This window comes from Thermobia domestica, chromosome 1, assembly GCF_964235325.1.
Source record: "Thermobia domestica chromosome 1, izTheDome1.hap1.1, whole genome shotgun sequence".
In the NCBI taxonomy this organism is placed as follows: domain Eukaryota; kingdom Metazoa; phylum Arthropoda; class Insecta; order Zygentoma; family Lepismatidae; genus Thermobia; species Thermobia domestica.
In genome coordinates this window covers 30,884,822-30,898,132 of record NC_137454.1, presented here as the reverse complement: position 1 = coordinate 30,898,132, position 13,311 = coordinate 30,884,822, and the positions used below count along the sequence as shown (strand labels likewise).

At 37.0% G+C, this 13,311-nt stretch overlaps 1 protein-coding gene across 12 annotated transcripts in view; it reads right to left on the bottom strand.

Annotated features, from left to right (window-relative positions):
* LOC145684179 (uncharacterized) overlaps nt 1–13,311 on the bottom strand; it is a 692,246-nt gene that overhangs the window by 304,962 nt on the left and 373,973 nt on the right. For all 12 annotated transcript variants that reach the window (XR_014131255.1, XM_081756189.1, XM_081756245.1 and 9 more), the window contains 2 exons: nt 12,055–12,279; nt 487–590 (listed from right to left, as the gene is read on the bottom strand). Coding sequence is in view for 11 of the 12 variants with exons in the window: in XM_081756189.1 (XP_081612315.1) it covers nt 487–590; nt 12,055–12,279 (329 nt within the window). In the remaining variant the exon portion in view is untranslated. The remainder of the gene's footprint in view (nt 1–486; nt 591–12,054; nt 12,280–13,311) is intronic.

Genomic DNA, 13,311 nt, shown 5'->3' with positions numbered 1-13,311 from the left:
AGCTGTATGGGACGTGGACCTACAGCTTAAAGTGTGATCCTAACCATATCAGCTCCCGCCGGAAATCAAACGCCACGCCAAAGAATTTAGCGTCCTTTACAGCAGCGAGGCTATATGAGACGTGGATATACAGTTTAGCGTAGGATCCGAACCATATGAGCTCCCGTCGAGAGTCGAACGCCAGGCCAAAGGCGCGTACGCCAACCGCTTAGTCAGGAGGGAGCTCTGAAAATATATTGGAAAGGTAGGGTAAAGTGCTGCCATCTATTTGTTAATAGTGTTGCTTTAAAGTCACCTTAAGATATGCGTCTTAGGATTGTAATGCACTTCAGTATTATTAGTAGTTTCTTCAAGACTCTCAATCCGGGGAAGAAGGACCATCTGAAATCACTTGTTCTTCGCAATGGTGTGTCCCAATGATTTCATGCTTTAATATAGGTATAAGAGTTTATTGATGTAAAAAAAAAGTAAGAACATATGACTTACTTTGTTTCCGTGAAGAGCCGGAAGAGGATTTTACACTTCCAAATCCATTGAAACGTTGATGCAGTTGATCGTAGAACCATTGGCCTGATTGCAGTTTAATCTCTCTGTAAAAAAAAGGTGGAAAATCAAGTTAATTTTATAATCAAATAGATAACAGTTTGCATATATATATATATATATATATATATATATATATATATATATATATATATATATATATATATATATATATATATATATATATAACTTACTTCTAGTGAAGCAACCACAAGCAATCCAAGAGGGGGGGAACCGAAATTCTATTGACGTTCCCATTAAACCCCATAATAACCAATTAAGCGGTCTCTTAATATATTCTTCAGAAAAGTAGCGACTTTAAAAATGTCCTACGCTATTTTTTTTTGACATATTGTTTTATATAAGGAAGTATTCTTCTTTCTTTAAATTAACTGGCATTTTAATGATGTGATTTCCCTGAATTCTTCTTCATGTAGCGCATAGTTAAGTGTTCCTTGCTTATTCAAAATTAACCCAAATTATATAAATATTACTTGGGACAGGCACGTGACCAAAGGGTGGGTCCGGGGGGGTACAGAACCTCCTCTTCGAAACAAGAAATAAAAAAATGAAACAAAAAGGAATAAGAAAAAGAAGAATCAGCGTTAAAAATATAGAACCACAGCAAGCGTTTGGTTACTCTTTCCTATGAGGAGCTCTGTGTGGAGAAAACGGACAGGAAGTCAAATTAAAAATTGATATTACTGTAATGGAGCATTCCGAATTCCATCTAGCTCCATGCCAATCCTATGGACTACAAATGACGATCGAAAAATCCGTTCGATCAGATAGACTCTCAGGTAGAACTTAAGAAATGCCCACAATCACCAATAATATGAACCTGGCAACATAGATTCCAGTTACACTTGTTAAAGAAATTTTCAAATTCGGGGCGACACTAATCTATTTTATAGGATGTCTTTACTACCGAAAGAGATCTCGTTGCTATCCTTGACGAAGATAAGAAAAAGAACAAGAGAGAAGACAAAAAGAACCGAGTTCGATTGACCTTGGAAAACTATATCTTCTTCAATACTTTTTAAAATATATTCTTTTACTCGAGATTTCATATTTTGTTATTAAAATACTTACTAGCATATCCTCATTTTATTGTACTAACAAACGAACATGGGTATGTTGACAGTAAAATAGTTTAAATGGATCGAGCACCTGGTGTGTAACCACAGTATTTCATGTCGTCACCCCCCCCCATTACGAAATCCTGGTTAAACAAAGCAATATATGTTGCCAATGGAATAGTTTAGAATGTTCGAGCCCCTTGTGTGATGACCACAATGTTTCGTCACGGACCCTCCTATTACGAAATCCTGGCTACGTGTCTGCTTGGGAGGATATTAAAATGGGTCCCACAGAAACAGGAATACAGAGTAGAAACTGGATCAGTTGGCCAAAAACAGAAGTCAATGCAGAACTTTTGTGAATGCGAACCTTTGGGTTCCATAGGGCATAAGGTTGGTTAGTTTATCAATCCGAAAAAAAGTATTCACCCTATATTAGAAATTTAACCATGGTTAGTAACTATTATATAGTCATTGTATGTTTTATACAAGCAGAGAATTCGAACGGTCACTCTTCGGATTGAAATAAAAGAAACATTTTATTTCGCTGTAGCAGTGTTCGTAGGTTTGGCTAAGATAATTTCCCTTGACTGACACAAAATTTTCCCTTTTCTTATCAAATTTCTCCTAGTTTGTTGAGTGTCCAATTGCTATGACAGAAGTAATGTAATAAGATTAATTTAGCTATATTAAAGGAAGTGGCAACCATATTTGTTTTGTTCAATTGCTTTATGTTGCTATTTTTGTTAACTTTTGCTTTACTTTTTTTTTTTCAAAAGAATACACACAAATATTCTCAGTCAACAGTCGGTGCAAATTATGCTACTTTGGAACACACACGCACAAAATATTGCTATTGTCTTGGTTTATTTCTGAAGAACAAAGAACAATTTAAGTATTTATATTGATCAATTAGGCATCGTAAGATTTTCCCTGGATTTTCGCGTTTCATCCAAAAATTCCATTTTGCTAAATTTACGTACGAAATTTCCCTCGAGTAGGGAAATTTTCCTCGAACTACGAACACTGCGCTGCAGCGATAATACATTTTTCTTTCTACCTGCATAATGAACACTACTCCGCCATCTGTAGAATGAAGCTGTAACCATTTCTGAGATTCGACGTAAACATGCGCACATGCTGCCATCTCTCGTACTCTGTAGTAACAATTTACGAAGTAATATTCAACGCTACCAACAGATGTCAGAACATGTGTCAACGAAATACATGCTTTCTATGAACTCACGGTGCGTATGGTCAAGTACTCAGTTCCCTAGCCAATCTACGTCTATAATTCAAATTAACACAATCGTGAAGTATAATAATGCATTATTAAAGAAGTACTAAACTTGGTAAAGATGAGGGTCTACAGTAGTGTCCTCATTATACACATACACACACCCAATGAACATTTCCTCGGGAGAATCTTGTAATAAACTAAGGATGAAAGTAGTACTTCGATAATACTGATAACCCAGCTAGTAAGTATGATACGAGAAATGCTCCGGGGGGGATTCCCCCATGGCACCCCTGAAATCATCATTTCATACACCTAGTGCTATTCATAATATTAATAAAGGTTGTATTTTGAAATAATAACAAGATAAAATAGTAACTTATTGCTGCAGAAAAAAATAGTAAAATGGCATCCCTTTCATTAATAATATAAAGTGCTTTCAGAAATTTAAACTACAGTACTTTCAAAAACAAAACGAAAAAAATGTTTCAGATTTTATTTCTGTGAGAAATATACACAAGTTGCGTTTGAAATTAATTAACCCTTTGACACTCCACGACACATATGGTGTATCATGGGCATACGCCCCTTATTACTAATCTCTGAAAGGTATGCTGTTCATTGTAACTGAGTTTTTTTCTCCTTTTATTTTTTTAAAGGTTCAAGGAAGGAATGTAAATCGCTATTGCTGGCTGGCAAGCACATGAATAGTGATTACGTCAAAGTGCACGTATTTCACACATAACTACAAATACTCGATTGTTTTAGTATCAAAATACGAACAAAGACAGGTTTCAAGAAACCTTTACAAATACAGCTAAGGTTCACAGTACATGATCATAGATGACAAAATGTATCTTATCAGCCCCCCCTTTCTTCAACCCCTATTTACTCATAAAAGGGAGAAAGTTCTTTTTTCTTCGTAGTGGAGGTGTGTTGAAAGAGTGTACGGAGTTAGTCTCTGTGAAAGAAGTGTGTGCAGTTTCTTGACTTTCTGTAACTTTAAGACTCTCTGGTTTTTGCATGAAGCTATTTTTTTTCTCGCTAACAACAGGTGTTGTGTGTTAGTTTGGAAGCTGGAACAGGGGTAGTGATTAGAATTATTTTCGTTTGAGTGCTTGGCGCGATTATATTATAAAAGGTTGTCGTGGTTATTTTAGAAGGATTCGTGTACAACTCCTTGGTTAGATAGTACAACAGCATCTATTGAAACTAATTATGGCGTTCCTGATCCATTCCGTCATACTGGAAGCTCTGGAAGGATTTGAAATTGATAAGAAGGGAGTGGGAGAACAACTTAGTTTGGATTCAGATAGCGAAAATGTCGGCGAGCAGACAGGAGGAATAGAGGAGATGCTGACAGTGAAGAAGAATGTACGATGATGATGATGATGAAACTGAGGAACCACATGTCCCCTCGAAAAAATGGAGGAGAGAAATCTGACGATTCTGCCCAACCATCAACTAGTGCACAGCCCCCCTCCCGCCGCCTGCAAATTTTGGATCTTCCAACAGAATTGCGAAATCGTAATTATTCAAGAAATTGAAATATAATTTGGTCCATGACCTACGAAAGAACAGGAGTATATATTGAAATTGCAAATTTCAAGATTGGAGGGCAGATAATTAAACAAGATCAGTTATACAAATGATAAGATTATTATAGCTAAACGGAAGAAAGACTACAGGGGGCGACTGACAAAATAGTTAACACTGGGAAACTATATGGAATGGAAATCAACATAGAAAAATCAAAAGTCATTAGCATATCCCGTGGAAACGCGCCTTTACGGGTCAAAGCACTTGTAGAACAAATATAATTTAGAGAGGTCGATCATTTCAAGTATTTGGGAAGTATTTGACAAAAGATTCTTAGTGCACGAAAGAGATACGGTCAAGAATTCCTATTGCCAAAAAAGCATTTAACAAGGAAAGATTACTCTTAACTAGAAGGCTTAATACCGGACTAAGGAACAAATTGGTCAAGTGTTATATATGGAGTATTGGATTGTATGGCTCAGAGTCTTGGACATTACGGAAGGAGCTTCAAAATGTAATGTTGGAGGAACATGGAGAAATAAAATGGACAAAGAGAGTAACAAACAAAGATGTATTAAAGCAGATAGGAGAGAAAAGGACTCTATTAGCCAGCATTCTTCGTAGGAAAGTCAATTGGATTGGATACACCTTGCGAAGAGATTGTCTTGTTCATACGGCCATAGAAGAAAAGATGGAAGAAAAGCGAGGAATACGAAGAAAAAGAACATAAAATAAATAAATAAATAAATAAATAAATAACTGATCAATGATTTGAAAAATAGAAGAAAATATTGGGAGTTAAAAGAGGAAGCTGAAGATCGAGAAACGTGGAAGAAACATTTTCAGGCTCAAATCTAAAATTGAAAAAAAAATCATCATTAGTCCTAGGACCTGCCGAAAGGCAAAATACTTAATAATAATAATAATAATAATAATAATAATAATAATAATAATAATAATAATAATAATAATAATAATAATAATAATAATAATAATAATAATAATAATTATTATTATTATTATTATTATTATTATTATTATTATTATTATTATTATTATTATTATTATTTAAGGTACTTGCATCCAGGGCCGGTCCAGGACGCTCCAGACTTCCCAAAAGGGATTTTTTAAGGGAAATTTACGGAATTACCTCCAATTTCCCTTATAAGCGATACACACAAATTTGATCCCATTTTAAAGTGAGTTTTGTTGTGGAAAGAATGACGTATGAACCATGAATAGTGTCAAAGTAGTAGTGAAAGTCAACATTTTTCCTTAATAAAGCCGGAATATCAAAGGCTTAACTGATAAATATATACAAAGTACGGCCCACCGCACTAAATTTTCTAGTTCCAATTCCTTAAACTAAATCATGTTGTGCTGCAGTTATTAATGAAATATTTTCTTGTGATGTGAAATACGATCAAAATTACAAGGCATTTTCGGAAAACTTACTAAAAGAAAACTCGTTCTTAAAAGTAAACTTCCCGTTGTAGATTTTTCTATTAAAAAAAAAAAAAAAAAAACTTATGCTATATGTTTGCGTTATTAATGAAATTTGCTTATAAAATAATAATAAAATCACATGAGTGGTATTTTACAAAATTGTCAAAAAAAAAGAAAAGAAAAGAAAAGAAAGAAAACAAGAGTAAACTGTAAACTATAGATACACCACATTGACTTGACACACAGTCTTCCGTTCCAAGCGCTGCTATCGGCTGAAGGAATTCCAATCCCTTTCTCTCGTTTAGCAACAGCCGAACCCTTATTGGCTCAACGCGTTGGTGTGAGCTTTAGTTTACATTTTTGCCACGAATCAAGACATTTTGGCAGGACTATACCCCTTATGGATATTCTCATGGAAGTGATCTATGGAACATTAGAAGGAAAAATGAAACCTCAGAGTTTTACGTTCCATGATTATACCGTGTAGGCTAAAGGAGACGGTGATGATGAGAAATAAATGAAATGGTGGAATCAAGAAAGTGAGGGGAAACGAGATTATTCCAAGAAACCACGCACACGATGTTTGTACACCACAAAGTTAAATTGGCGCGAGCAGGGATCAAACAGGGACCCCACATACCAGAAGTGAACGTTCTACGTTTGTGTCACCGCAGCCCCACCAACATTATAGGAATAATAATGAAATATTTATTTATGAAGTATGACCAAAACCCCCTGTCGTGTTTGAGAAAATAATCTAAATAGAAACTTAAGTCCAAGAGTAAATTACCCGTCGTACATTTTCCATAAGGAATAATTTACACAATATTATATACTTATTAATGTAGCCTAATATTTATTACATATAAACAAAACGGAATGAATCGTTTTTGAGAAAATAGTCGGAAAAGAACTCAGTCCAAGAATAAACTTCCCTCGTGTATTTTTTTAAAGGACAAATGAGTTATGCCATAATGTTATGTTATAAAGGGAACCAAGAAAGTTCTGTCGCTTTTGGTGGAGGTTGGTGTTTAATTTGCCCTCACACTGTGAGTTGAATGCGAATGGAGATAAGGCAAAGGTCAGTTGTCGGTGTGGATATATCTAACATACCAACTGGTTGTGGCAGCTCAGTTACACCGTGAACTTGCGTAAGGACAGAGTGAACATGCGACCTCCACAGAGCGTCATAAGAGCGTGTATGTTGTACAAGTTCAAACTGGGGTCAAACGCCGATGCAGCGGGGCGGAAGATATGCCAGGGCTTTGGTCAAGGTGTCGTTACTACGTGGGCAGTGCAGCGGTGGTTTACGGGTTTAAGGAGGGTGACGAAACATTCGAAGAGCATCACGTGCCGGAAGACCAACACATGTAAAAATGAAGATCTTCAGCCAGCAATTCAGGCAAACAGCAGTCAGATATGTGAGGAACTGGGACTACAATTGAGTGTGAGTGGAGAAACCATTCGGCAGCACCTCCATCAACTTGGGAGCAACTGTGTATTGTCAGCAGTTGAGCCGTATTCAAGAAATACTCAAAACTCTGGAGTCAGCCCTTCTGAATCGCAAAGGGATCCTCCTGTAAAGGACAACGCTAAGCCCCACGTGGTATGATGACCCGGGTTACCATTCTACGGATTGGATAGAAAACACTATTGGATTCGCCATACTCCCCGGATATTGTACCATCCGAATATCACCTGTTCCATTCCTTGGATAATCACATTAGAGGACGCCAGTTCAAATCCAAGTAAAGGTGCAAAATGCATTTGATACTTTCTTCGCTTCACGGCCCACCAAGTTCCACTGCGATGGAATCTATGGCCTTCTAGAACGTTGGCAGAAGGTCGTCGATGTTGATGGGGAGTATTCTTGATCTTCCAGGTAGTCTTAGGAAACATATCGACGTTCGAAGGTGGTGAGCGGAAAAGCGACAGAACTTTCTTGGTTACCTTATATTAATGAAATATTTCTTTATGAAGTATGAATAACAAAATCGCCTGAGTCGTTTCTAGTAAAATCATCAAAAAAAAAGAAAAGAAAAGAAAGAAAAGAAAAGAAAAGAATAAACTACCTCCCATACATTTTTTGGGATATATAAATAGATGAGAGTGTAGCCAATAGCTTCTACATATTTTATGTTTTTTTTCCTACAATCCAAAAACTCAATTTACACTTCTATTCTGAGGAATTTTGTATAACTTCCCTTTTTTTCTGTTTCGGGAAAGTGTAAATTTCCTCAATTTTCACACAATAAGAACAACTAACTAAATATTTTTTCTACGAGGTCCAGTTTATATTTACGTTATATTTACAATCTATATTATAGTCAGTTAAAATAAATGCTATGGTTTCCACTACAACTCTTGTAGCAAATAAGCTACCAAATATGACGGCCATAGTGACCAACCCGACGTGGAATTTTTTGAGACTTTCTCTGAGTTGCAGAATAGAGTATCATGATCATTTTAGAAAAGGTTTATTATTATTATTATTATTATTATTATTATTATTATTATTATTATTATTATTATTATTATTATTATTATTATTATTATTATTATTATTTCTTTTTTAATATCCGGGCTTAAACCTACTGTACTATGTGGGCCGTTATTGCTTCTATCGCTAGTCGAAGTCATGCGTTGTCGTTTGGGGACAAGTAATTCCTTGACCAGCAATATCTTTCTTTCTTATAGAGATAGACTTGTTTATGCCTACGGACATTCTATCGGGAAAGAATCCCCCAAATGGACCGCTAGTACGTGCTGTTGGGTCCGGTAGTAATTCAGCATGGAATTTTGAACGTAACTGAAGTGGACAGAACTGGGCTTGTAGCCTCTCTACTCCTTGGCTTCCAGAAACTCACAGAAATGAGGAGGATTCTGAGGATTGTAGTCACACTGTGGGGTTCGGTAACGAAAGATGTGTGTGTGTGAATTTGCCTTTTTATACTACGGTACTGATAGAGACCTGCACGGGCCAAATTTTTCGGCCCGAGCCCAATGCAGCCCGAATGTACCTAGGCCCGGCCCAGCCCAGGCCCGAAAAAAATTGGAGATTTTCGGCCCGAGAACGGCCCGATAAGTTTTTTAAAATTCTTGGCCCAAGCCCGGCCCGGGCCCGATAAATTTTAAAAGTTTCATTTTGTAACATTTTTCACGGACACACTTCTTCAACGTTTGCCTTTATTCTAATTATCGTTTAACGAAAGTCAATAATTATTAAAGAATTGCAATTAATCGGCCCCAGCCCGGCCGGACCTGAAGAGAAATCATTGTCGGCCCGCCCAAGCCCGGCCCGCGCAGGTCTCTATTAGGTACTGACACTGAAGACGCCAGCAGACTCTCAGTCACTAGAGAAGTTTCCTCCACCAGTAGGTATAACGGAGTTGGACTTTGGCTCAGCACGCATAGTGGGATATCCCATTGTCTTCTTTTAAGGTTCAAATTATTGCATGGGCAATTTTGAACAAAGCATTTTACTGCCAATCCTTACAGTCACAGGCTGGATTAAAAACTCTGTATTAAGAAGTTGTACTCTGAGGTAGAGTACATTTGCAAAATTATGTGTCCGCAAAGTTGAAGTATATAAGTAGTAAATCTACTGTTGGCAACACCGTTTCCTTGCAGTTGTCTTGTTTTCCCCTTCCTCTATTGCAAGCATACAAGCTTAGAACACAGACATGCAGGAAAAGTGTTTTCAGGCACAAAACTGCGAACACACGAACCAATCCTGATAAGTTACATAATCAGCCGGTGGTAATTAGTAGTTCGTTTATCTCAGCATGCTTAAAGACATTTTCTTCCTGACATCATTACATAAAAGTGCTACTCAAGCAGAAGTACGATCCTACTTAGAGTATGGAGAGGAAATGACAGGCTTTTTAATTTGTTTTTTCTTCTTAAAAAATGATATATTTTGAAAGGATACTGATACAAACATTTTTTTCTTTTCTACATTAGGAATATCTGTATAATTAAATTTATTGAGTAATTGATCCGAATCTTTTGTATCAGTGGAAATATTATTTATCAAATCGGTATTATTTTAAAGGTTTCACACACTCGTAATGTCAGTAGTCAATATTCCTAAAGAAATCAACATGAAACTGTATGTGAGTTTTCTCCTAGATATGTGGATAGCGTACACATCTTTGGCGCAGAAGACCTAAGTTCGATTCCCAGTGAGAGTTCATGTTGTTCGGATACCACATTAAACTATAGGTCCACGTCTCATATAGCCGTGCTGCTGAACGAGGTGTTAAACTCAAATCCAAACGAAAATGCATGTATCTTTTTGTGGCCAAGTGTAGCCCAATCTTTCTGTGCGCATGCTCTCAGATTTGACTCCCTGTAAGAAACTCATTGGTAGTTCGTTGATTTGAAGTTTAGGATTCTTTATCAGCATCCCAAATAGTAAAGCCATCACCCTACACTCTATGTACAGTTCGCAGCACAGAAAATGTTACAAAAAGTTTAAATTACTAATAAACGCTTGTGCTGTGTACTTATGCATTTCGAAACTCATGTCTCGACCGACTATCTCCTCCTGGTATTCAATCCAATTCGTCCTCACCTCTCCTTGTATTTTTGTAACATTTTCTATGCCGCGAACTGTACCAATAATAATAATAACACTGTGTTACAAAAGGACTTTTTTCATACTTTTGGACAAAAAAGGTTGTCATTCTTATAGACATCTAAAAGCTGAATCACAATATGCGTTTCGTTTTTCTGCATCAGGGATAGTTTAAGAGAATAGTCATAATCATCCTTGTAATAGGTGTTCTGCCGTTATTGGCAGATGACTTGCCGAACCTGAGAAGTTTCCATGTACCTTTAGCTAACCTCTTCGTTTTCACGTAGGAAGTTTTGGTGTTAATAGAATACTCGCCAACTGCACCTTCTTTCACCCCTTCCTTCATTTTACTACTACCCTACCTTGTAGCACGTCTCTTTGTGTGTCATCACTCCAATAAGTTGTCAACAACCTGTTGTTCGCTACGTGGAAGATGGAAAAAGGATACATGGTAACTCAGTGGTAGGTGTGCACGCGCGGATCCAAGAGGGAGCTATAGCCCTCCTTGACGATGAGGTATACACTGGATAAAATGGGCTTCAATCTTGCTTTACACTGATTAAAGCGGCAAACTATGGTTTAGCCCCTTCCTTGATCATATCCTGGATCCGCAACTGATAGTGTGCATCTATATATCAAGGGTCCAACTTTAGACCTATGACCAAGTGAATTTGCGATGAAGAACATTGTATCAATTCTATTCTTTTTCGTTTTTTTCTATTTTTCTTTTTTCTGGAGGAGAGTTCCATTTTCTCGCAAATCCTCATTGCACTAATTCTTCCAAAATTATTACGTATTAATAATGTCTCTCTCCTTTAGCACACAGGTCATGATTGTGGGTCATCAACCTGCAGAATGTAATGATTTTATTTAAATTCATTTAATCCACTATATTCAGTCCTTTTGTAGTTATGCAACCACATACAACACAACCAAAATCCTTCTCTATCTTCATTCTGTTCAAAATATCGATGATCTGTCAACGACTTTTTTTCTTACTTGCTGGGACATCGTTCCATGTGTCATAAATCGGACCCATCTTTTCTAACGAAATATCCGGGGGAACTGCCTTGCGCCGCCACTGAACAATTCAAAATCATGCATTTTTGGATAGAGCAGATTACAAGTCTAAGACAATAACATGCCGCTCCCGCCCAATGGTTAATAGTTTTGAAAATATTCACCCCCATAGCTCATTTTCCACGGTTTTGGACAGCCCTAGCTCTGAAACTATGCACTTCTGACCAGAGGTTCATATGAACTTTTTCCCTTATTTTGATGTGAGGAATCATCTGTTTCCGTTTGTCAGACAGATCCTAGTTCATTAATACTATATATATATATATATATATATATATATATATATATATATATATATATATATATATATATGCGAGGGAAGATCAGAAACTAAGGTTACAAGGTCCATATTTCTAATTGTCCGAATGTGCGGTAATTTTAATACATGGAGTTGGCAACTGTTATTCTGGCAATAAAAATTAAGACGGTTCGAGTTCCTTATTTGTATAGTCGTAGTATTGTCATTTACCTTACTTTTATAGAAACAACACATCAAGTATAAAAAATGAGTTGCATAACTAGAAGGATATTAAACATAATCTCTCTCTTACCGTTGTTTGAGGCACGCGTTGCAGAGGAAGGCTGCCTTTGTCCTGTCCCATTCGCAGCAGTTTCTGCAGATGTTGAAGCCGCAGTCCTCACAGGTGAGCCTTTTGTTCACGAGAAAGGAGAACGGCTGGCGACATCGAACACATGCGCGTTCGTTCAGCCGCCTCTGACGCGCCAACTCTGCCTCGCGAGCCTCCTCTTCCTCCTGGAGTGCTGCCCTCAGTTTACTGAAATGGACAAGAAAACAAATAATAATTAGTAACACAGATACACTGTGAACATGTACAGCATAAATCAAACAACTTATTATTAAGAAGTTATACGGATACAACGCTCATAAAAACGGTCAGAACGCTCAAATGGAGAAACATTCAAGCAGCAGCACCGTAAGCTGAGATCTGCCGAAATTTTCAGTTCATCCCTTAAAATATAGCACCTACAGAAGTCATGGATAATGTTTTCGGAAAGTAAACGTGACACTGAAAACAGAATTTACATTAAATCTTGTCCATTAGTATCGTAAAATTAATTCACACTATAAATTTAAAATGTGTTCGGGGTCATATGGACCCAGTATGTACTTGTAGGATTAAGATCCGATATTTGGCCTTATAATCATTAATACGCGCAATATAGAATGAAAAGGCAAACTAAATTTTGCTGAAATTCAAGCAAAGGCATCTCAAATGAACTTGAGATCATTCATTTCCACCGCATCTCTAACTAATTAACTCTATGGCTTATGAAGCCAAGAAGTTTAACCTTCACACACAAGGCAGGGATTTAAACGAAATCGTAGACTCTCACATTGGGGGTGCTGGCAACCCCCCTGATTATTACAGTTTAATGATTAATACCTCGTTGGAAAGCTTATGAAACACTGATTCTAACTAGGCATCACTTGTGAAATTCACGCCCTATTCGTAGAAGCAAATGAAATAAAAAAATCCTTAAAAATTATGAAAAAATAGAACTTGGAGGGCCCTGGCAACCCTCACAGTCACCCTACGCTGGCAAAATGAAGCTAAAGTGTAGGCAATACGCTTGTGACAATAATTTTAAAATGGTAGACATTGCTACAGTACAAAACGAGATAAAAACTCGGAATAAAATTCCTTTAAAAACTTCCTGTATATTATTTTCGAAGGGCTGTTGAAGACCTTCACGTTGTCAGCCCTTGTGACCTCCTAATTACCACAGGATAATGATTGGTACCACTACCACATTATGTGCACACATTTTTTTTTCATTATTGTCCC